We start from the raw sequence: 23984 nt of genomic DNA, 5'->3' as shown, positions 1-23984 counted from the left end.
ACAGACAGCACCAGAAGTCAGGATCGAACCCGGTCCTCTGGCGCTGTAAGGCGCCACCGTGCCGCCCGCGATAGAAATTGAGATGCCGAAAGCATGTCAGTGCTACTGCTGACAATAAAAATTGGAACCTGGTCTATTATTCCCCAACAAAGACATTGAGGATCAGTGTAACAAAGTGAGATCATTGTTTCACCTGGAAGGCGATGATGGTTCATGGATTTCTGGTTCAACAAGCAGCACAAATGTTCATTCACAAACTGAATTAAAACCTAGCGAAAAGAAAATGAACACTTTTGTCGATGGGGAATTGGGAGACACTAATGTTGGGCTGAGTATTGTGTTTATATTGTTGTGCTCCATAAAAACAAAAAGTTATGTTTCAAACGTATTCAAAGTAAAATGATTATGTAACAATTTGATGTCTTTCCACACAGTGCCTACGACCACCACTCCACCCACCACTACAGGTAAGGTCACAGATAATGCAAGCAGCTACAAGCCATGGCATGGATTTTCTTGTGTAAGAAGGAACTGCAGATGCTGGTTTACACCGAAGATAGATACAACTTAGCGGGGCAGGACAGAAGGAATGGGAGACGTTTCGGGTCATGACCCCTTCGTCAGTAGATTCTGCTCCTTGTTACTCTCCAAGAAATGCTGTTATAAACAGTACAAAACATTTTTGTTACCAAACTAGCAAACTACCACTTCCAAAAGGTTCACGTCTAAGCATAAGATATTCGTAAGTAAAACACAAAATGCTGGAGTAACTCAGTGGGTCAAGCAGCATCTCTTGAAGGTATGGAGAGGTGACGTTTCAGAATGATGGTAGTTGTGGGGGGTAGGGGAGATAGGGGGGAGAAAGCTGGAAGAGAGGTGGAGGTGGGACAAAGGCAAGCGAGTGATAGGTGGATACAAGTGGACAAAGACCAGAGATGAAATGAAGACACAGGTTGTGAGATTAGGAGAAAAGAGGAGTGAGATGTGAGGCCAGACAAAGGGATGTAGGTGGAAAGGGATGGAGGGGAAGGGGAAAGTGGGGTGGGATGGTGGGAGAGATGCGTGCACGCCTACCCATTCCCTCCACTCATACGGCTTTTCTCCAGCACTATGTGGCTATCCTCGGTGTAAACAGTTCCTTCCTACACATTGTAGTGTAGTACAAGTTCCCAAATATTCCTAAATATTCATTCAGCGATTATGGTGCATATTCGGCCAATAGTGTAATAATATAAATTCCACTAAATAGATTCACAAATGCCAGTGAATTCCAGCAATATATTATTACTGGAGTTTCTCAACAGATGAGTGGAATTTAGTAATAGCCAAGCCCTAATCAAATCAAGTTTCTAGTATAGAAGGGTCTCGACCCGAAATGTCACCCATTCCTTCTCTCCAGAGATGCCGCCTGTCCCGCTGAGTTACTCCAGCTTTTTGTGTTCCTCTTCGGTGTAAACCAGCATCTGCAGTTCCTTCCTACACAGCTTACTACCAACACCCCAGCTCCAAAAGCTCAGAGACTAACCATAAGACTAACTGCTGAACACCTCAGTTCAGTCCGCCTAGGCCTACGCAATCTCCCAGTTTCCAAACACTACAACCCCCACCCCTCCCCCCCTCCCATTCCCACACTGACTTTTCTGTCCTAAGCCTCCTCCACTGTCAGAGTGAGGCCCAATGCAAATTGGAAGAGCAGCATCTCATATTTCACTTTGGTATGAATATTGATTTCTCCAACTTCAAATAACCCTTGCCTTCTGCCCCTCTGCAATTCCTTGTGTCTCAATGCATAGTTTCCTACTATGACATTGAAGGAGACCTTTCAGCCCATCAGGACCATTCCAACTCCCAACAGAACCATCCCATCCTTGCAGAATTCAAATCTGGCTGATAACTCATTGGATGTAATCGCTTTATCAAATGGGGAACTTTAGTCTATAGACATACAGTGCGGAAACAGCCCCCCTGAGTTCTCACTGACCAGCGATCACTCATTACACAAACACTACCCTCCACACTAGGGACAATTAAATTTTTTTTTTACCAAAGCCAATTAACCTACAAACATGTAAGTCTTTGGAGTGTGAGAGGAAACTGGGGCACCCAATGAAGCTCAGCATGGTTACAGGGAGGACGTACAAACTCCGCACAGACAGCACCCAGAGTCAGGATCGAACCCGGGTCTCTGGCGCTGTGAGGCAGCAACTCTACCGCTGCGCCACCGTGCCGCCTGCTTACCATCATGCACAAATTGCGGTCAATCGGACAATGCTATATTTGAAATGTATTCAAACTCAAAAAACTCATCATGTAATGAATCATTTTGTCTTTCACAGTGTATGTCAAGATGACTCAACCCATGAACACCACCGTGTACATGAGTACGACACCAACAGTCACGGCTCGAAACTCTGCACCAGGCATTAGCTCCAAGCCACTGCTAGCGTTTGTCTGTATGCTCCTGCTCCTCGTCACTGTGCCAGGGTTATAAACGGAATAAGAAGCTGCCTCTCAACCAACCTATTCCAAAAACACTTTTCCAACAACCTCCGGGCTTTCCTCTCATGGTACAGCATCAAACTGTGTCTTATCTGAACTTGTATTTCCTCAATGATAGAAACTTCACTTTATCGTCCCACCCCCACTGTCTCGGGTCCCAAACTGAACCCAGCACAAATAAATACAGGGGACAGCATTCCTATCCTTGTTGCTCTTTGCAACTCTATTCCCATTCAGAAACCCCTTTAGAATACCAGATATATGTCATAAATGCAGCCACCTCCGGTCTTTCCTTAATATTCACTCATTCAGTGAGTTTGATCGAATTGGCGTGTTCATGCAATTCGATTGCCTCATCCATTATACTTTCTCTGTCGTTTCTATAGCAGGAGCCCCATGTTATCATAAACTGTATATTCAACCTCTTCAGCACGGAGGCAAAATCAGATAGCCTTCTGCATTGTTGATTATCTGTGGAAAATGTTGATCTTTTCCAGGTGCTGTACACGAGGTTGCATGACCAACAAACCATCCGTGGTAATAATTAATCCAAAATAATCCTCATCATCCTTATCCCTCCACTTTTAAACTAAAAACATCTCTATGGCTTATGTTACTTTGAAATATCTATTCCATTCTGAGAGGTAGAGCAAGTATCTACTGGAATAATAGGTCAATAACCTAAACTTCACTAAATAATCTGCACTTAGGTGGGAATTAATAACAGCTAACTCCGAACTATTGTTTTTCTCATATAATTAAGCTGCAAAACATATCAAAATCAAAAGTAAATGTTTTCTAAGGGAATCATATCAACCAACTGATCAACTGTCTTTTAGTTTATGGGTAAGTGTTGCTTCCCTTGATTTGGGGTGCAGCATAGTAGCAATCTGACTTAAATCAGCAGATGATATCCTGTTAATATTAATCTGTGTTCTAGTTAGTTTTATGCCTGATGTAACATAGTGTTGTAAGCATAGAAGTGATATTATCATATGAATTCCTCAGTTTGCAAATTCATATTGACAATATTAACACAGCTGAAGAAAGCTGAAGAAAGGAAAGAAATCAAGGATTTGATTCAGACTTTTGGAATAATCATTCGCTGAACCACTCTGTAATCATGTTAGTTGGTTTGCATCCAATCTAACCTCAGTGAAGTTATTCAGCACAAATATACCCTTCGCTTTGCCCTCTGTCTCGAAAGTGCACTGGTTCATATTCAGCATGGTTCATCCAAAATGGCAACTTTTATTGAATGCTATGGTTTCTTTGTTTTTCTTTTGTGTCATAATGAACTTTGTTGATGTTTGTTAATGCAGGACATTGCACAATTCTAGACAATCTTAGCATGATACCAAGGGCAAAACTCTTTTAAGACAAAGACCATGTAATGAAGATTTGCAGAAACAGATTTGCAGCCTGAAGAATATATAGGTTATATTGTCCTTTAAGATAAAGCCCTGGTGGATATCTACTATAATGCATATATTACACAGTTTACCAATGCAATGAAGTGATTTATAAATAATTGTTGAATTCTCCTTAATAATAAAAAATTGAACTTTTGAAAGTCTACAATTTTGTCAATGATATTGCTTATTGTCGGCACTTAAGTGAGTCTGAATTGGGACTATTTTCCATTTTCAGCACACAGTTTTAGCTTTGTTTGAAGAACGGTCCTGATCTGAATCATTACCTACTCATGTCCTCCAGAGATGCTGCCAGACCCCTTGAGTTACTCCAGCACTTTGTGTCTGCCTTTGTTTAGTTTAGTTTAGAGATACAGCATGGAAGCAGGTCCTTTGGCCCACCGAGTCCGCGCCGGATATCACTCACCCGTTCACAATAGATTTGTATTATTCCACTCTCTCATCCACTCCCTGCACAATAAGGGCAATTTTATAAAGGCCAATTATCCCACAAACCACCCGTTTGTAGGGATGTGGGATTAAACCAGAGCACCCGGAGGAAGCTCACCCTGTCACAGGGAGAATGTGCAAACTCCACACAGACAGCACCCAAGGTGAGAATCAAACTTAGTTCTCTGACGGCGTGAGGCAACGGTTCTACCAGCTGCGCCACGGTGCTGTCCTGTGCATTTGTTGAAGAGCAGCAGACAAATAATCGGTGAAGCAACTGAAAATGAAGAGATAGAAAATAGGAAGTAGGAGAGGCAAAGAATTCCTGTTGTTAAATATCTACCTCTTGTGAAAGAAACCGAAGAAGGGTCTCGACCCGAAACGTCACCCATTCCTTCTCTCCAGAGACGCTGCCTGTCCCGCTGAGTTACTCCAGCATTTTGTGTCTACCTTCGATTTAAACCAGCATCTGCAGTTCTTTCTGCAGTTGAGATCTTAGGAGAAACTGTCCCTGAATCTGGAAGTGTGCGTTTTCACACTTCTGTACCTTTTGCCCGATGGGAGAGGGGAGAAGAGGGAGTGGCCAGGGTCATGAAGCCCATTTTCCCAGGTCTGACTCATATCCCTCTATACCTCTCCTATCTAGCACTCTTATACTGCAGGTAGATGGTTCCTTGAAAGTGGCGTCACAGGTAGATGGGGTGGTCAAAAATACTTTTAGCACATCGGCCTTCATCATTCAGAGTACTGAGTGTAGAGATTGGGAGGTCATGTTGCAGTTGTATCAGATGTTGGTGAGGATCAAGGTCGGCATGGGCGAGTTGGGCCGAAAGGCCTTTATCTGTGCTGTATGACTCTATGAGATGATCAAAGGGTTGAGTGACCTACTTCTTCTCCTAGTTGATTGTTTATTTGCGAGAATGTGTTCCTAGATCCGGTATCGCTGCGGAACCTTTGATCATTCAACAGGAAAGTTAGCGATACATGCCGTTGTTGCAGGCGAAGCAAGTGGCTGCCACTCCTCCACCAGTGGATCTTTCAGGCCAACAAAACATACAAACTCAACAAACTGGAATCAGGTTACTTCCTTAGAAGACTGAAGTGCTTGAGTACAAGACTGAGGATATTTGGTATGTCGCCAGAATACTGTCTTGAAATTCTGTAGGCGGGGAGCGGTGCGGTGGCGCAGCGGTAGAGTTGCTGCCTTACAGCTCCAAAGACCCTGGTTCGATCCCGACTATAGGTGCTGTCTGTATTGAGTTTGCACGTTCTCCATGTGACCGTATGGGTTCTCTCCGGATTCATCCCACACTCCAAAGACATACAGGTTGGTAATTTTTGGTAAAGGTTGTAAGTTGCCCCGTGTGTGTGTGTGTGTAGGCTAGAGTTAGTGTAGGGGGATTGCAGGTCGGCATGGACTCAGTGGGCCGAACTGGATCTCTAAACTAAACTAAAAAAGGATTACACCACTGGCCGCTCAAAGCTCCCTCACCATTCAATATGATCACAGCTAATCAGCCAAAGGCCTCAACTCCACCTCTGCATCAATTCTCATAGCCCTCAATTCCCCATATCTGTCCTCCTCTTCATTAAATACCTCCAGTAACCTAGCCTCCAAAACCAGGGAGCAGAATCTGACTAATCATTTAAGCAACAGTTTCGAAATCTTCTTAAGAGAAACCTGTATCTCTGTGAATGTACAGAGTCATTTCTTAGTGTGCAGGAAGGAACTGCAGATGCTGGTTTACACCAAAGATAGACACAAAATGCTGGAGTAACTCAACGGGTCCGACAGCATCTCTGGAGATAAGGAATAGATGTCATTTTGGGTCGAGACCCTTCTTCAGACCGAGAGTCAGGGAGAGGGAAATGTTTGGTACACAAAAATGCTGGAGAAACTCAGCGGGTGCAGCAGCATCTATGGAGCGAAGGAAATAGGCAACGTTTCGGGACGAAACCCTTGGTTTGGTTTATAATTGTCACAAGCCTGATAAGGTCCAATGAAAGATTGATCAAAGGTATCTAGTGAGGTAGATGAGAGGATAGGGCCATTCTCCAGCTGATGAGAAGGTAACGGGGCAAGATTCAATGGAAAACCGAGGGACAACTTCTAAAAAAGTGCTGGTGTGAGTATATGGAACGAGCTGCCCACAGAAGTAGTTGAGACGGATACAATAACAACATTTAAAATACATTTGGACAGATACATGGATAGGGAAGGTTTAGAGGGAAATGGGCAAATGCAGGGAAATGGGATTAGTCTGGATGGGGAATGGACAAGTTGGGCCAAAGGGCTATTTCCATGCTGTGTTATTCTATGACTAACCTGATAATCAAATTTGAAAATCTGGCTATTTGAAGATGATTATTCTGCATTTTCCATTTGAGAATAAACTTGCAGTAGTTTAGATGCAAAATATCATTAAATTATGTTGAAGCAGAAAGAAAAGCAAAACTAATTCCATCTCCTCACTTTTAATACCTTCATTTTTTTCCTAAATCTCCCCTTGTGTTGTTGGTCTTATTAACAACTGTTATTCCTTGAACTATTAACAATGGTATTATTAACACCATTGGCAGCAATGGCTTCAGCTGCCTGAGCCATCAAACTCGGGAATATACTGCTCAAGAAGGAACAGCAGATGCTGGAAAATCGAAGGTAGACAAAAGTGCTGGTGAAACTCAGCGGGTGTGGCAGCATCTATGGAGCGAAGGAAATAGGCAACGTTTTGGGCCGAAACCCTTCTCCACCTCTCCATCTCTTTATCTGAGCCATTAATCAGCTACTGGTTTAGATGTTTACAGATACAGCATGAAAACAGGCCCTTCGGCCCACCAAGTCCACACTGACCACCGATGACCCATTCGCACAAGTTTTATGTTATCCCATTTCCACATTCTCACCCTGCACACTAGGGGAAATTTGCAGAGGGCCAATTAACCTACAAACCCGATAAAGCACGTATTTGAGATGTGGGCGGGAACTGAGGGACCTGGAGGAAACCTACACGGTCACAGGTAGAATGTGCAAACTCCTTACAGAGAGCCCCTAGGTCAAGATCGAACCCGAGTCTCTGGTGCTGTGAGGCAAAACAAGTCTTCAGACGTAATAAGTCTTTTTTGTGGCTTGGCGTTAAGTATTTTTCCATTGAAAGTATGTTTTGTTATATCTCTATACTTATAAAACTCTGATCTTGGGTGTGTGTGTGTGTGTGTGTGTGTGTGTGTGTGTGTGTGTGTGTGTGTGTGTGTGTGTGTGTGTGTGTGTGTGTGTGTGTGTGTTTATTTGTTTGCATGTTGTCACATCTTCGCAAAAAAATGACGCGGTAACACTAACATTTTTACATATTCCTGTAGAGATTTTTCCCTTGGAGTCCAAAATCGCCTTATCTGAAAATTTCAGGCTTTATTTCTCGAGTTATTGTTCAAATGTTCAAAACTCTGAAAAAACTTTGAATTTAAAAACCACTGCTTGGAGCCCTTCTTCCCCCCTCATACCCTCATACCCCCCTCACCCCATCCCCCCTCACCACCCCCCCTACCCCGCCCCCCTCTCCCCCGCCCCCCCCCCTCCCGCAACTGCGCACACTGGGGATGGGACCCAACGGGTCCCACTTGGTCTAGTGCACTATAGAAGTTGGTTATTCAAATAACCATTCACAAATATATTACATGATATTGCTCAACCCTGGGTCACAGTAATGTGAGAATGTCTAGTCTAATTAAACAACAATCTAATTGATATATTAATTTTCATACAAATAATCTCCTGTGTTACCTTTGGTTGCATTTAAATTTTGTTTACTGTTTTGCACGTCAGATGTGGAGTCCCAGTGCGATACAGCACAGAAACAGGCCCTTCGCCCCATTGAGTCCATGCAGGCTATCAAACACCCATTGACACCAACCCCATTTAGTTCTTCCCACATTGCCATCAACTCTCCACAGATTCTACCCCAAAACGTCACCTTTCCATGTTCTCCAGAGACGCCTCTGACCCGCTGAGATAGTGTAGCACCATGCGTGTGTGTGTGAAAAGGGGGGAGGGGGAGAGAGGGAGAGAGGGTGAGGGAGGGGGATGGAGGGGGGGGAGGGAGGGGGAAGAGGGGGGAAGAGGAGGGGGGAGGGGAGGGGGAGGGGAGGAGGAGGGGGGAGGGGGAGAGGGAGAGGGAGAGAGAGAGGGAGAGGAGGGGAAGGGGGAGGGGGAGAGGGAGAGATGTGTAGGAGGAACTGCAGGTGAGAGGTAGAGAATCAGCTAGGAGATCAGGTGATAAAATTCCTTCCTGCAATATTCAATGCATGTTCTGTTTATGCTGACATGTTTTACGTGACATGTTTTGCACAAAATATTATTTCCTGAGGATCTCACAATTACATTTTCTGGAGTTTTATTAGACAGCCTTTATTAAAACTGAGTGTAATATCTGAAGGACTGTGGGGAAACAGAGAGGTGATGGAACTAACTGGGGAGTCTACCCGATGGAACCCAGGCCATGTCTGTGTCACACAATTCCGTGACCACATCGTGACTGCCCTCAGAGATATGTGAAGGTGACAAGGAACTGGAAAGGATTGGTATTTTTACAGTGTTGACTGTGTTCACACAAAGCGTTGCATACATAACAGAGGCCAACCTGCCACAAGGTGCCTCAGAGAGACCCACCCATGAAAATTATGTGGCTGTGGAGACAATGCGGTCCTAAAGAAGAGGATGAACCGGTTCCACAGAAACCACAGCATCTCAGCAATGGCAGGAGAAGCATTTTACCCCGGGGGGGGGGGAGGAAATGTGTTCCTGGCAAAAACATAAATCGAACAGATCCCAAAAATAATTCAGTGAGTGCAAAACTCCCTGCTTGTTCGTGGGAACGTGATGTCGATTGTTTTGCTTGTTTATGTGTAATAAAAGTCCTGGAACTGTTTAAATAGAACATAGAACAGAGCAGTGGGACACACAAAATGCTGGAGTAACACAGCGGGTCAGGCAGCAACTCTGGGGAGAAGGAATGTGTTGTAGCGACTTCTGCTGGCGCACGCAGGTATCGAACCCGCGGTCACGTGACTCGGGAGGGGCTGCTATTTTCGCGCGGTTTCGCTTTCGCACCACAGTTGTGTTGCTGACCACCGTTGTGGTCAGGCGTGTTTGCGGAGACCTGTAAGCCAAGGAGCTATTGTCTGAATAAATAAGTTCGCAAACCTTGGTTGTCCTCTTTGCATCCGCCATAGGGTGACGTTTCGGGTCGAGACCCTTCTTCAGACTTAAGACTCTTGGAAAGTTTCCATACCTCTAGTTTCCCTCCCCCCTGACTCTCAAATCTGAAGAAGGGTCTCGATCCGAAATGTCACCTATTCCTTTTCTCCGGAGAAGCTGTCTGACACGATGCGTTACTCCAGTATTTTGTGTCTATCATTTTGTCTAAAGCCACGTCTGGAATTCCTTCCTACACATAGACCAGTACAGCACAGGAATGTAACATGATCCCAAGATAAACCATTGTCCACTGCCAGCTCGTGATCCTTATCCCTCCACTCCCTGCATATTCACGCGCCTATCTAAAAACCTCTTAAGTGGAGCTATTGCATCTGTCCCACCTCACCCCCCCTCCCTGTTTTTTTTTCAATTTTAAAATACATTTAATTCAAGTAATAAATATAAACAATCCATGTGCCGTGCAAAAAACTCCATCCGACATTCACATACGTATACAGTTTGCCCAAATCGGAATTTGACCCCACTTGAATCTTGCCACTCATAGAAACATAGAAAATAGGTGCAGGAGTAGGCCATCGGCCCTTCGAGCCTGCAACGCCATTCAATATGATCATGGCTGATCATCCAACTCAGTATCCTGTACCTGCTTTCTCTCCATACCCCCTGATCCCTTTAGCCACAAGGGCCACATCTAACTCCCTCTTAAATATAGCCAATGAACTGGCCTCAACTACCTTCTGTGGCAGAGAATTCCAGAGATTCACCACTCTCTGTGTAAAAAATGTTTTTCTCATCTCAGTCCTAAAAGCTTGCCCCTTCATCCTTAAACTGTGACCCCTTGTTCTGGACTTCCCCAACATCGGGAACAATCTTCCTGCATCTAGCCTGTCCAACCCCTTAAGAATTTTGTAAGTTTCTATAAGATCCCCCCTCAATCTTCTAAATTCTAGCGAGTACAAGCCGAGTCTATCCAGTTCCACTGGTCCCACCCCATGATACCTCTGTTGTGTGAGCAATGCTTGACTCATTTGACAAAAAAACAAAAATAGCCGAACGTGACGTAAGACTTCCTGTGCCACCGAAACCCAACCCACTTTCCAGTCAAAGGCAGATGCTTTGTAAGCATACTCACTACTGTGGAGAAAAATAGCAGTCAATTATTGATTAACAGCGCTCCAGCTACAACAGAAGATGCCTAAGACCCTGACTAGTAAATGCTGACCAATGTAAAAGGAAGATCAGACGTCCCGTTTCAAAGTTTTCGACCCGTTCACACCCACGGGTATTAGTTTAGTTTTGTTTAGAGATACAGCACAGTACCTGACCATTCGCCCCACTGTATTCACACCAACCATATAAAGTGCCCTCCATAATGTTAGTGACAAAGACCCATCATTTATTTATTTGCCTCTGTACTCCACAATGTGAGATTTGTAATAGAACAAAAAATCACATCAGATTTTATTAGAGGCCATTTTTATCCATTTTGGTTTCACCATGTAGAAATTACAGCTGTGTTTATACATAGTCCCCCCATTTCAGGGCACCATAATGTTTGGGACACATGGCTTCCTTATTGCAGGTATAAGAGAGCTCTCCGCACCTAGTCTTTCCTCCAGTCTTTCCATCACCTTTGGAAACTTTTATTGCTGTTTATCAACACGAGGACCAAAGTTGTGCAAATGAAAGTCAAAGAAGCCATTGTGAGACTGAGAAACAAGAATTAAAACTGTTAGAGACATCATCCAAACCTTAGGCTTACCAAAATCAACTGTTTGGAACATCATTAAGAAGAAAGAGAGCACTGGTGAGCTTCTTAATCGCAAAGGGCAGGCCAAGGAAGACCTCCACAGCTGATGACAGAAGAATTCTCTCCATAATAAAGAAAAACCCCCAAACATCTGTCTGACAGATCAGAAACACTCTTCGGGAGTCAGGTGTGGATTTGTCAATGACCACTGTCAGCAGAAGACTTCATGAACAGAAATACAGAGGCTACACTGCAAGATGCAAACCACTGGTTAGCCGCAAAAATAGGATGGCCAGGTTACGGTTTAACAAGAAGTACTTAAAAGAGCGACCACAGCTCTGGAAAAAGGTCTTGTGGACAGATGAGACGAAGATTAACTTATCAGAGTGATGGCAAGAACAAAGTATGGAGGAGAGAAGGAACTACCCAAGATCCAAAGCATACCACCTCATCTGCGAAACACAGTGGTGGGGGTATTATGGTCTGGGCATGTATGGCTGCTGAAGGTACTGGCTCACTTATCTTCATTGATGGTACAACTGTTGATGGTAGCAGCATAATGAATTCTGAAGTGTATAGACACATCCTATCTGCTCAGGTTCAAACAAATGCCTCAAAACTCATTGGCCGGCAGTTCATTCCCCCCTCTCCTGGCTACAGAACGCTCCCGGCCGGCCCCCGCCTGAAGCCATCACCCTCCCAGCTGCAGTCCCTTTCGCCCACAACACCCGTACTAGCCCAAAAACAGTCCGGAGACCAGTCCCCTCGGCACACAACACATGTACTAGCCCAATAACAGTCCACAATGTTCATACTAGCCCTCTGCGATCTAGTCCCATCAGCCCACAACACCCGTACTAGCCCCGCAGAAAGCCCCCCCCCCACCGGCCCCTGCCTGAAGCCCTCCTCCTCCCCTAGCTGCAGGATGCTTCCCCCCCCCCATCGGCCCCCACTTGAAGCCGTCCGCATCCTCTGACTGCAGGACGCTCCCCCCCCCACAACAGCCCCTCCTGATCCGGTGGGGAGCGACAGTGGCAGTCCACGGCAGCGCTCCCCCCCACAGCCCCCGCATGAAGCCGTCCCCCTCCCCCAGCTGTTACAGCACGGAAACAGGCCATCTCGGCCCTACAATTCCGTGCCGAACAACTTTTTACCCTTAGTCCCACCTGCCTGCACTCATACCATAACCCTCCATTCCCTTCTCATCCATATGCCTATCCAATTTATTTTTAAATGATACCAACGAACCTGCCTCCACCACTTCCACTGGAAGCTCATTCCACACCGCTACCACTCTCTGAGTAAAGAAGTTCCCCCTCATGTTACCTCTAAACTTCTGTCCCTTAATTCTGAAGTCATGTCCTCTTGTTTGAATTTATTCCAATCTATTCTGTATCCAGAGAAAGAACCAAATTGGTCTATAATGTTTGGAACATTTGGAATACTAACTTTTGGAGAATTCCTCAATTCACTCAAGATCTCTGGATTACCACCACACAAATTGAAGTTGAAAAAAGGATCTCCAATCATGATAATGAGAAACTTAGAATCCCCAAAGCTTTGTATTGGAACGAGGATGATTGTGAAAGAGCCACACAATAATCTGATCATTGCAAGAATCAACATGGGAGCCTTCAAAGATGACATTGTTCTCATTCCTAGGATAACGCTCAATTTGACAGAAGGCAAAGGCATTCCCCTTCAGCAGAGCCAATTCCCGATTCATAAAATGTAAGGACAAACCATGGAGAAAGTGTTGGTCTACCTCAAGAAACCAGTATTTCAGCATGGACAATTATATGTGGCTCTTTGCCGAGGAAAGGTGAAGGAAAAGGTGAATGACCACCAGGGGGCGGCAGGGAGATGGCTGCCCTGCCGGCAGTCTGTTCGTATTTTCTTTCCTTTTGTTATTTTTTAGTGCGTTAAAAGTTTGTTTTAATGTTCTTCGGTTTGTTTTATGTGGGGGGAGGGGGGAGGGGATCGGGGGAAACTTTTTTTCAAGCTCTTACCTTCCCGGAAATGTGATCAATGTTCAGATCATATTCTCCGGGCTCTGCGGCCTACCATCGATGGAGCAGGAAGCCTCCTCGGACTGTCGTGAGCCCCACTGCGGGGCACGGACTTAACATCGTAGCTGATCCCTTGCCTGGGCTTGCAGTCTCGGGTGAGGCTGAGTCGGGAGCTCCAACGTGGCGGAAGGCTCGACCAGCCCCGACGCGAGGTTCGATCGCCCAGCGCGGGGGTTGCTGACATCCCCCCCGATGCGGGAGCTTGATAGCCTCGACGCGGAGGGCCCGAACGCCGCCGGCTACGGGAGTCAAGATCATCCCGTTAACGGGGGCTCGAGGCCCATGACCGAGGAAGAACAAAGGAAGAGACTTGAACTTTATTTCGCCTTCCACCACAGTGAGGAATGTGTAGGAGTCACTGTGGTGCATGTTCATGTTAAAATGTGTTTTTGAGTGATCTGATGCTTTTATTTATATGACTGACCTGGCCAATGAAATTCCTCGTTTGTTGCAAAACATACTTGGAGAATAAAGTGTGATTCTGATTTTGATTCTGATTCTGAAAATGTCAAAGTTTTCCTGAAGGATAGAACATCGGCCAAGAATGTTGTCATTAAACACGTGATTCGTTGAACGATGACTTCTGAGGTAAATTCTCAGATTTTCTTCAAGTTAAAGTTTGACCACTCAACAATGTCTCAATATTAAAATTGTGTCTTTTTTTTTTCCGTCAACAGCAAAGAGACATCGAGACGCAGTGAGCAGCAGAACGCAACAAGAGACGCAACAAGAAAGAACTGAACTGAATAAATCTCATCTTTAACGTTTAAATTGTTGTTGTATTTTAAGTTATTCACATTTTAAGCTTTAATAAATCCCTTTTCCACTTGCCATACCCGTCAGCTGCGCCTGCGCAGTAATTCGTGCGTTTTCTACGTCACAACGGGAACCCAATGGGCAGGAATGGCTGCGCTGCCGGAGAGCAGCTAAGAGTGAATGAGGGGAGGAGGGGGGATCAGGGACGTAACAACAGGAACCCGTCAGCCCCACCTACGCAGATGGGGGCTATGGGTGAGTGGTGGAATATTGCATTGGGGGACCAGGCCTCCCGTGTGACAATGGGACCCAACGGGTCCCACTTAGTCTAGTATCCTTGTAAATCTCTGCATTCTTTCAGGCATTTTTTTTTCAATAAAAGTTCTTTGGTAATGAGGAACAGTGTGGAAAGATTGGAACCGTCCCCAGTCTATGCCTGACTGACTATCAAATGGGACTTTACTGCAAGTTTCAAGGGAATTTGATCAATTTTCATTCCACCTGCAACCACCAGTCTGCCACTAGGCTTCTGAATCAGCAATGAGAGCAGAGATATGTTGCCTCTCCACCCTCACGGTTTGCTGCAGACTGCACAAAAAACATTTTGCACATTTTGAGAGCAGTGTGCACATTCCAGCTCCTTAGATTTCAGAATTGTTATTAATCTATTATTGTTATTATTGCACTATTATAGTTTGTTTGTTTTTTATGTGTACGCATGTGTGCACGCATGTGTATAAATATATATGATCTGTATATATGCGAGTATGTGTATATACACACACACTGAACTTTTTTCTCTCCTTAATTATATTGTTAATATGTTTACATATTCTGTTGTGCTGCCGCAAGTAAGAGTTTCATTGTTCTATCTGGGACATATGACAATAAAACATTCTTGACTCCCGAATTTCCAATGAGTGGAGTGGACAGTCCAAACTGGAGAACCCACTGACTTTTACTGACATCAGCTCATCGCCACAAATTGTCCACATCACCTGGTTCACAAGGAAGTTGGCAACCTGGAAAGGGATGTGAGATTGCAACCTTCATGTGGTCCATCCTGTTTCGAAGAATGGCAACAACCGAGCTTGCACAAACAAATATCAAAAACAACAAGTTGATTTACAACTTCAGGGTGTGCATGCCATAGGCAAGACAAAGTTGGCAACCAGGACCAAAGGGAGAGGGGAAAAAAGCAGAACCATCAAGAAAGTGCCTTCAGCAAAACAAGAATTACCATCAGCAATTGACATTGATATTCAGATTTTGTCAAATTTGTGGGAGGTACATCCTAGATTCCATTTAAATAAAACAGGATCCTCAGAACTAACACCATTACCAATACCTCAGGTCTTCTTGCTACCAGAGAGCTCCCAGTGCAGAGAAATGGCTCCAATTCTATCGGCACTCCTCCTGGGCTTATTTATTCAATATGCACCAACCTATTCCCAGTCAAGTAAGTCAATGTTTAATCTCATCACGGGCGCAACCTGTTCTTTTATACAGCCTTTAGTTTTAAGTTTACAGAATTGCTTTAAAATTATTTTAGTCAGCAGGGCTTCCATTTAAGATCGTGAAATGTTATTGGGAGTGTTTTGGGTTTGGTTGCAAATCCACTTTGCTTTTGCATGAAGCTTTATTAATGTTTGGAAGCTGAGGCGCAGCAGGTTTGGCAACACAGCTTGTACATATGGGAATGGATATATGGAGATCCCTCTCGGTTCTCTCTCCCCTGACTCTCTCTCTCTGAAGAAGGGTCTCGAGCCGAACCGTCACTTGGCCATGTTCTCCAGGGATGCTGCCTGACCTTCTGAGATACTCCAGCATTTCGTGTCCTTGTGTGAAAACCAGCACCTGCAGTTCCTTGTTTCGACATCCTTTCTCTTTCTAATGAGTGTTGTTGAAAGACTTGGCATGATGGAGCACCACAGTCTTGGTGATCATGAATGATCCAGTCCCATCTTGTGAGTTACTCCAGCATTTTGTGTCTATCTTTGGGCAGAGACCCTTCTGCCATGAGCTAGAATCCAGGTGCTTTCATTGTCTACCTAATGCCCCTGTCCCACTTAGGAAACCTGAATGGAAACCTCTGGAGACTTTGCACCCCACCCAAGGTTTCCGTGCGGTTCCCAGAGGTTGCAGGTGGTTGCCGGAGGTTGCAGGTAGGGAGACTGACAAAAACCTCCGGGGACCTCCGGGAACCGCAAGGAAACCTTGGGTGGGGCGCAAAGTCTCCAGAGGTTTCCGTTCAGGTTTCCTAAGTGGGACAGGGGCATAAGTGCCATCCTTCAGGTTGGAGAGGAACTCGGAATGGGAACGGAATTTAGTTTAGTTTAGTTTATGGTCACGCGTTTATAACCATTGCATATTCTTTGTCTTCCTTGACTCAGATTTACCCGGGGAAATTTCCCAATGCTCGATATCTGTTTTTGGCAAAGTTTTAAATGTTTCCCTGATTATTTTCCCTTTAAAGATTCTTTTAAACTGTTGGGGAACTACTGTTGAAGATTGGGAAACTACTTTCAAACATGTGACAGGAGACGAGAAATGGCTGATGTTTAAAGAATTCATAGAAAAATATATCTCCCGATAGGGGGCCATTATCAACAAGAGCTCATTGCTGGGTGTTGAGGGAATTAGAGGACATAGGGCTAGTGCAGGAAAGTAGTATTGGGAAAGGAATTACAGTGAGTTCAAGGGAAAAGCACAAAGTGCGGGAGTAATTCAATGAGTCTGAAAGCATTCGAAGAGGGAATGGCCAGCCAACGTTTCATAGAAACATAGAAAATAGGTGCAGGTGTAGGCCATTTGGCCCGTCGAGCCAGCACTGCCATTCAACATGATCATGGCTGATCATCCAAATTCAGTTCCTCCGTTCCTGCTTTCTCCCCGTATCCCTTGATTCCTTTAGCCACAAGAGCTACTGTAAATCTAACACTCTCTTGAATACAGGTCAGGTCGAGACCCTTCTTCCAGACTGATTGCAGGAGGTGGGAGAAGGCTTGGGAAAGATAGGTGGGGGCGGGAGAAAGCTTGGGAAAGATAGGGGATTACAGGTGTGGGTGGGGTCGATTAGCAGGTGGGCGGAATTCATGACAAAGGCTGGTGGTGAAAACGGAGACAAAAGAGTGATCAAGTGTTGGCTGTGTTGGGGATTACATGGGCAATAAAGATAGGATAGTGATAGTGTATGGGGTGTTTACTGGTCGGCGCAGACTCGGGGGGCCGAGGGGCCTGTTTCGGCACTGTATCTCGAAAGTCTAACGTTTATAGGCCGGTGAAGTCAGACAGTATTTGGTGAATGTTTAGATTATAATAGAATCACAGAGTCCTCTGAATAAACTAATCCCTATGGCCCACCCTGGTACGGTCCCATCCCACCCCACCTTCCCCATCCACCTACATCCTTCCTCTGGCTTCACATTTCCCTCTTCTCTCCTAATCTCACTACCGTTTGCCACATTTTCATCTCCGGTGTAGAGACAAAGGTATAAAAGCTTGAAAACTGTAACATCCAGGTTCTGCAGCAGTTTTATCCCAACAACCATCAGACTAACTATCTATCTTCTATCTTCTATCTATATCTACATCTATATATTACTAAAAGTCTCGTCTTGTTTGGACGTTATCTGTCTGTGTGCGTGCGTGCGTGCGAGTGAGCTCAAGTGATAAGCATGAGATTAGTGTGTGTGTGTGTGGGGGGTTAGTGTGTGTGTGGGGGGGGTAGTGTGTGGGGGGGTTAGTGTGTGGGGGGGTTAGTGTGTGGGGGGGTTAGTGTGTGTGGGTGGGGGGGGTTAGTGTGTGTGGGGGGTTAGTGTGTGGGGGGGTTAGTGTGTGGGGGGGTTAGTGTGTGTGTGTGGGGGGGTTAGTGTGTGGGGGGGTTAGTGTGTGGGGGGTTAGTGTGTGGGGGGGTTAGTGTGTGGGGGGGTTAGTGTGTGTGGGGGGGGTAGTGTGTGGGGGGGGGGGGGTTAGTGTCCAGATACGACCTTGGTAAGGCCATCAAAAAGGCCAAAAGGCACTTCTGCTCCAAGCTGGAGGATGAGACGGATGTTCGGCAACTGTGGCGGGGCTTGAATGCATTCACGTCCTACAAGACTAAATCAGGAGGCAGCTCAAACGACAGCGAAACATCACTCCATGACGAGCTCAATGCGTTTACGCATGCTGTGATAGGGAGAACACTGATGTGCCTTCCCAAGCCCCCATTCGCCATGATGGTATTTCGGTCAGTCACAGAGGTCGACATCAGAAAATCCTTCAGGGGGGTGAACCCTCAGAAAGCGCCTGGACCTGGTATACCTGGTCGTGTCCTGAAAACCTGTGCGGACCAACTGGCTGGATTTTTTAATGGGCATTTTCAACCTCTCACTTCTGAGGTCTGAGGTTCCCACATGTTTTAAAAGGGCATCAATAATACCGGTGCCCAAGAAGAGTAAGGTGACGTGCCTCAATGGCTATCGACCAGTGGCACTAACGTCTGTGGTGATGAAGTGCTTTGAGAGGTTGATTATGGCGCATATCAACTCCAACCTCAACAAGAACCTGGACCCACTGCAGTTCGCTTACCGCCACAACAGATCAACGGTGGATGTGATCTCGCTGGCTCTCCACTCCGCTCTGGACCACTTGGACAACAGAAACTCATATGTCAGGTTGTTATTCATTGACTACAGCTTGGCATTTAATACCATCATCCCCTCCAAGCTGGTTACCAAACTCTCAGATCTGGGTCTCTGCGCATCCCTCTGCAATTGGATCCTCGACTTCCTCATTCACAGGCAAGAGGCTGTTCGAATTGGTGGAAATGTGTTATCCTCGATAACAATCAGCACGGGAGCACCTCAAGGATGCGTGCTCAGCCCCCTGCTGTACTCACTCTATACTCATGACTGCGTAGCCGGACATACTGCGAACTCCATCATCAAGTTCGCTGACGACACCACTGTTGTGGGACGTATCACTGATGGGGACGAGTCAGAGTATAGAAGTGAGATCGACCGATTGACCAAATGGTGCCAGCACAATAACCTGGCCATCAACACCAGCAAAACCAAGGAACTGATTGTGGACTTTGGAAGGGGTAGGATGGGGACACACAATCCCGTTTACATCAACGGGTCGATGATGGAAAGGGTCAAGAGCTTCAAATTCCTGGGCGTGCATATTTCCGAAGATCTCTCCTGGTCCCAGCACACTGATGCAATTATAAAAAAGCATATCAGCGCCTCTACTTCCTGAGAAGTTTATGGAGATTCGATATGTCAGGGAGGATTCTCTCGAACTTCTACAGGTGCACAGTAGAGAGCATGCTGACCGGTTGCATCGTGGCTTGGTTCGGCAACATGAGCGTCCAGGAGCGGAAAAGGCTGCAAAAAGTTGTAAACACTGCCCAGTCCATCATCGGCTCTGACCTCCCCGCCATCGAGGGGATCTATCGCAGTCACTACCTCAAAAAGGCTGCCAACATCATCAAGGACCCACACCATCCTGGCCACACACTCATCTCCCCGCTGCCTTCAGGTAGAAGGTACAGGAGCCTGAAATCTGGAGCATCCAGGTTCAGGAATAGCTACTTCCCCACAGCCATCAGACTATTAAACACAACTTCAAACAAACTCTGAACAATAACAGCCTATTGCACTTTATCTGCTTATTTATGTGTGTATTGTGGCGGGGACTGGCAGGAGTCCAGCCAAAAACTAGTCGGACACAAGTTGTGTGCTCTAGACGTGTTTATTCTTCTGCATACAGCTCGCTACTCCCCAGCTGACACGGGCGTTGCCCGGCTCAAATAACAACTCAGATACCGACCCCGTGACTGGCGCCTCCTCCACCAAGACTCCGCCCTCTAGAGCCGATGGTTCGTGGTGACCTTGGGTTGCTATCAGGTGTCGCCACAGTATATACTGTATATATATATTCTAATGTATATGGACACACTGAACTGTTCTGTATTTATGCCTACAATATCCTGTTGTGCTGCAGCAAGCAAGAATTTCATTGTCGTATCTGGGACACATGACAATAAACTCTCCTGACTTGACTAGACTTGGGGGGGGTTAGTGTGTGGGGGGGGGGGGGGTTAGTGTGTGTGGGGGGATTTAGTGTGTGGGGTGGGTGGTGTGTGTGGGGGGGTTAGTGTGTATGGGGGGTTAGTGTGTGGGGGGGGGGTTAGTGTGTGTGTGTGGGGGATTAGTGTGTGTGTGTGTGTGTGTGTGTGTGGGGGGGGGGGTTAGTGTGTGTGTGTGCGTGTGTGTGTGGGGCGGGGGGGGGTTAGTGTGTGGGGGAGTTAAGGGCCAGTCCCACTTTCCCGAGTTACTCACGAATTCTCCCGAGTTTTCCCCTTGATTCAAACTCGGAGAATCACGGGCTATTTTTACTCGTGATGTGAAGGTGGCCTAGCGGCCATTATTCCCTCTGGGAAACCTGCAATTCCTCCGTTGATCGCAGGGAATCGTCGCGTGAGAGCTGCTGAGGTTCTCCGCGCCGACTGAGGTCGGCACCCCCCTCCCCTCCCTCTCCCCCCCTCCCTCTCCCCCCCCCACTCCTCCCCCCTCTCCCCCTCCCTCTCCACCCCCCTCCCCTCCCTCTCCCCCCCTCCCTCTCCCCCCCCACTCCTCCCCCTCCCTCTCCCCCCTCTCTCCACCCCCCTCCCCTCCCTCTCCCCCCCCTCCCTCTCCCCCCCACTCCTCACCCCTCTCCCCTCCCTCTCCACCCCCCTCCCCTCCCTCTCCCCCCCTCCCTCTCCCCCCCCTCCCTCTCCCCCTCCCTCTCCACCCCCTCCCCTCCCTCTCCCCTCCCTCTCCCCCCCCTCCCTCTCCCCCCCCTCCCTCTCTCCCCCTCCCTCTCCCTCTCCCCCCCCCCTCCTCCCCCCTCTCCCCCTCCCTCTCCCTCCCCTCCCCCCCCCTCCCCCCCTCCCCCCCATCCCCCCCGCCCTCCCTCCCCCCCCTCCCTCTCCCCCCCCCTCCCTCCTCCCCTCTCCCCCCTCCCTCTCCCCCGCCCCCCCCCCTCCCCTCCCCCCCCCCCCCCCCCCCCCTCCCCCCCTCCTCCCCCCCCCCCCTCCTCCCCCCCCCTCCCTCTCCCCCCCTCCCTCTCCCCCCTCCCCCCCTCTCCCCCCCCCTCCCTCTCTCCCCCCTCCCTCTCCCCCCTCCCCCCCCCCCCCCCCTCTCCCCCCCTCCCCCCCCCCCTCTCCCTCTCCCCCCTCTCCCTCCACCTCTCCCTCCCCCTCTCTCTCTCCCCTCCCCTCCCCCCCCCCTCCCCTCCCTCTCCCCCCCTCCCTCCCCCCCTCTCCCTCTCCCGCCCCCCCCCCCCTCCCTCTCCCCCCTCTCCCTCTCCCTCTCCCCCTCCCCCTCCCCCTCACCCTCACCCTCTCCCTCTCCCTCTCCCCCCTCCCCTTCTCTCTCTGTACCAACCGCACGTTGAGGTAACAGGGTCTAGTATATATATATAACAAGGTAAAAGCAATTCTATAATTAAAATACACTCAAAGTAAAATATTTATGTGACAATGTATTGTCTTTACACAGCTACCGCTACGACCATGACCACTATTCCTGACACGACTTTGGGTAAGATCACAGCAAGTGCTGGTACTATCATGCCAATATATGTGTTTTTTTGTAGCCTCTGCTCATTGCTACACTCCAAGAATTGCTGTTACAAACAGTAAGAAATGCTTGTCTTCAGTCTGAAGAATGGTCTCAACCCGAAACGTCACGCATTCCTTCTCCCCAGAGATGTTGCCTGTCCCATTGAATTACTCCAGCTTTTTGTGGCTATCTTCGGTATAAACAGTTCATCCCTACACATTGTAGTGTAAATCACATTAAAACGTTATAAGAGTAGAATTAGGCCATTCGGCCCATCGAGTCATTCAATAATGGCAGATATATGCTTGCTAAGCCCATTTCCTGCCTTCTCCCCATAACCCTCTACACCCGTTCTAATCAAGAATTTGTCTATCTCTGCCTTAAAAACATCCTCTGACTTGGCCTCCACAGCCCTCTGTGGCAATGAGTTCCACAGACTAACTACCCTCTGACTAAAGAAGTTCCTCCTCACGTCCTTTCTCTAAGAGCGCCCATTAATTCTGAGGTTACAACCTCTGGTCCTAGACTCTCCCATCAGTGGAAACACCCTTTCCACATCCACTCTATCTATGCCTTTCATTATTCTGTAAGTTTCAATGTCCCCCTTCAACCTTCGAAACTCCAGCTACTAGAGGCCCAGTGCTGTCAAACGCTCATCATATGCGAACCCACTCATTCCTGGAATCATTCATGCAGCAGCCTGTTAGGCTGTAAATACAATACACATTGATAATATGTAATGAACATAAACATCAATAAATTAATAACCCCAATACTAGTAGAAACTCAGACCATCCGTAGTTCATTATTGAGATTAGTTTTGAGTAGCATTCAAGAACTTGAATGGTTGAAGAATAGTTTCTTCCCAATATATAAAGAACATTTCCATGATATATCTTGGAATAATTTTTTTACTACATATCTCTGTTATTTTAGAGAGAAAAATGTGACAATAAGGTCCCTGGATCCCTCCTGTTTATCCCCGGAACAGAGGCCCCAGGCAGTAATTCCTGATTAGTACAGGTGCCATGAGTTATGGTGAGAAGGCAGGAGAAAGGGGTTAGTGGGTAGAGATAGATCAGCCATGATTAAATGGCAGAGTAGACTTGATGAGCCAAATTCTGCTCCTATCATCTCACATGGGTCAGAGGAACGTTACAGCTGACTTAGACAACAAATCTCTTAAAAAGTGACACAATTGGCCTGGCCACTTGATCCTGGACAAAGGGGCCCACACAGTCACTACAATGGAGGTCAGTTTGGGCAAGATCTTCAGACTTTACTTTAGAGATACAGCACGGAATCAGACCCTTCGGCCTGCCGAGTCCTTGCCGACCAGCGATCACTCCATATACTAACACTATCCTACACACTATGGGCAATTAAGAATTTACAATTTTTACCAAAGCCAGTTATCCTACAATCCATTCATGGATCTGTGGTTCAATGAGCAGCATGTTTGCTTGTTCAATTCACACCTACACAATTCCAACCTAGCGGACAAATCACTGGATGTATGCTCATTAATAAATCCGCAAACGTGGGACTCTTCAGGTTGAATTTCTTGTCATGTGTTATATATATTTAAGGTAAAAGCAATTCTATATTTAAAATGCATTCAAAATAAAATGTTTATGTGACAATGTGTTGTCTTTACACAGAGACCACTATGACCACGGATACTACTGCCACCACTACATTGAGTAAGATCACAGCAAGTGCTAATACTTTCATTCCATTGTATATGTTTTTCTGTAGCCTCTGCTCATTGTTGCACTCCAAGAATTGCTGTTACAAACAGTAAGAAATGCTTGTCTTCAGTCTGAAGAAATGTCACGCATTCCTTCTCTCCAGAGATGCTGCCTGCCCCATTGAATTACTCCAGCTTTTTGTGGCTAAATTCTTAAGGGGTTGGACAGGCCAGATGCAGGAAGATTATTCCCGATGTTGGCAAGTCCAGAACTAGGGGGTCACAGTTTAAGGATAAGAGGGAAGTCTTTTAGGACCGAGATGAGAAAATCATTTTTTACACAGAGAGTGGTGAATCTCTGGAATTCTCTGCCGCAGAAGGTAGTTGAGGCCAGTTCATTGGCTATATTTAAGAGGGAGTTAGATGTGGCCCTTGTGGCTAAAGGGATCAGGGGGTATGGAGAGAAGGCAGGTACAGGATACTGAGTTGGATGATCAGCCATGATCATATCGAATGGCGGTGCAGGCTCGAAGGGCCGAATGGCCTACTCCTGC

The 23984-nt window shown here is 46.8% G+C and overlaps 1 protein-coding gene across 37 annotated transcripts in view; it reads left to right on the top strand.

Annotated features, from left to right (window-relative positions):
* Positions 1 to 23984, top strand: part of LOC116991281 (integumentary mucin A.1-like) — a 75169-nt gene that overhangs the window by 9083 nt on the left and 42102 nt on the right. For 8 of the 37 annotated variants that reach the window (XM_033049781.1, XM_033049789.1, XM_033049782.1 and 5 more), the window contains exons 1-2: positions 15483 to 15606; positions 21686 to 21710. In XM_033049781.1, coding sequence (XP_032905672.1) covers positions 15538 to 15606; positions 21686 to 21710 — 94 coding nt within the window. In that variant the 5' untranslated portion in view covers positions 15483 to 15537. Of the gene's footprint in view, positions 1 to 434; positions 468 to 2339; positions 4078 to 9725; positions 9734 to 15478; positions 15607 to 21685; positions 21720 to 22981; positions 22994 to 23401; positions 23444 to 23984 lie in introns of those variants that run through there. The other 29 variants (XM_033049768.1, XM_033049770.1, XM_033049769.1 and 26 more) reach the window with 14 other exon arrangements.

The sequence above is a fragment of the Amblyraja radiata genome, chromosome 33 (genome assembly GCF_010909765.2).
Source record: "Amblyraja radiata isolate CabotCenter1 chromosome 33, sAmbRad1.1.pri, whole genome shotgun sequence".
In the NCBI taxonomy this organism is placed as follows: domain Eukaryota; kingdom Metazoa; phylum Chordata; class Chondrichthyes; order Rajiformes; family Rajidae; genus Amblyraja; species Amblyraja radiata.
This window is presented reverse-complemented; position numbering and strand designations above follow the sequence as displayed.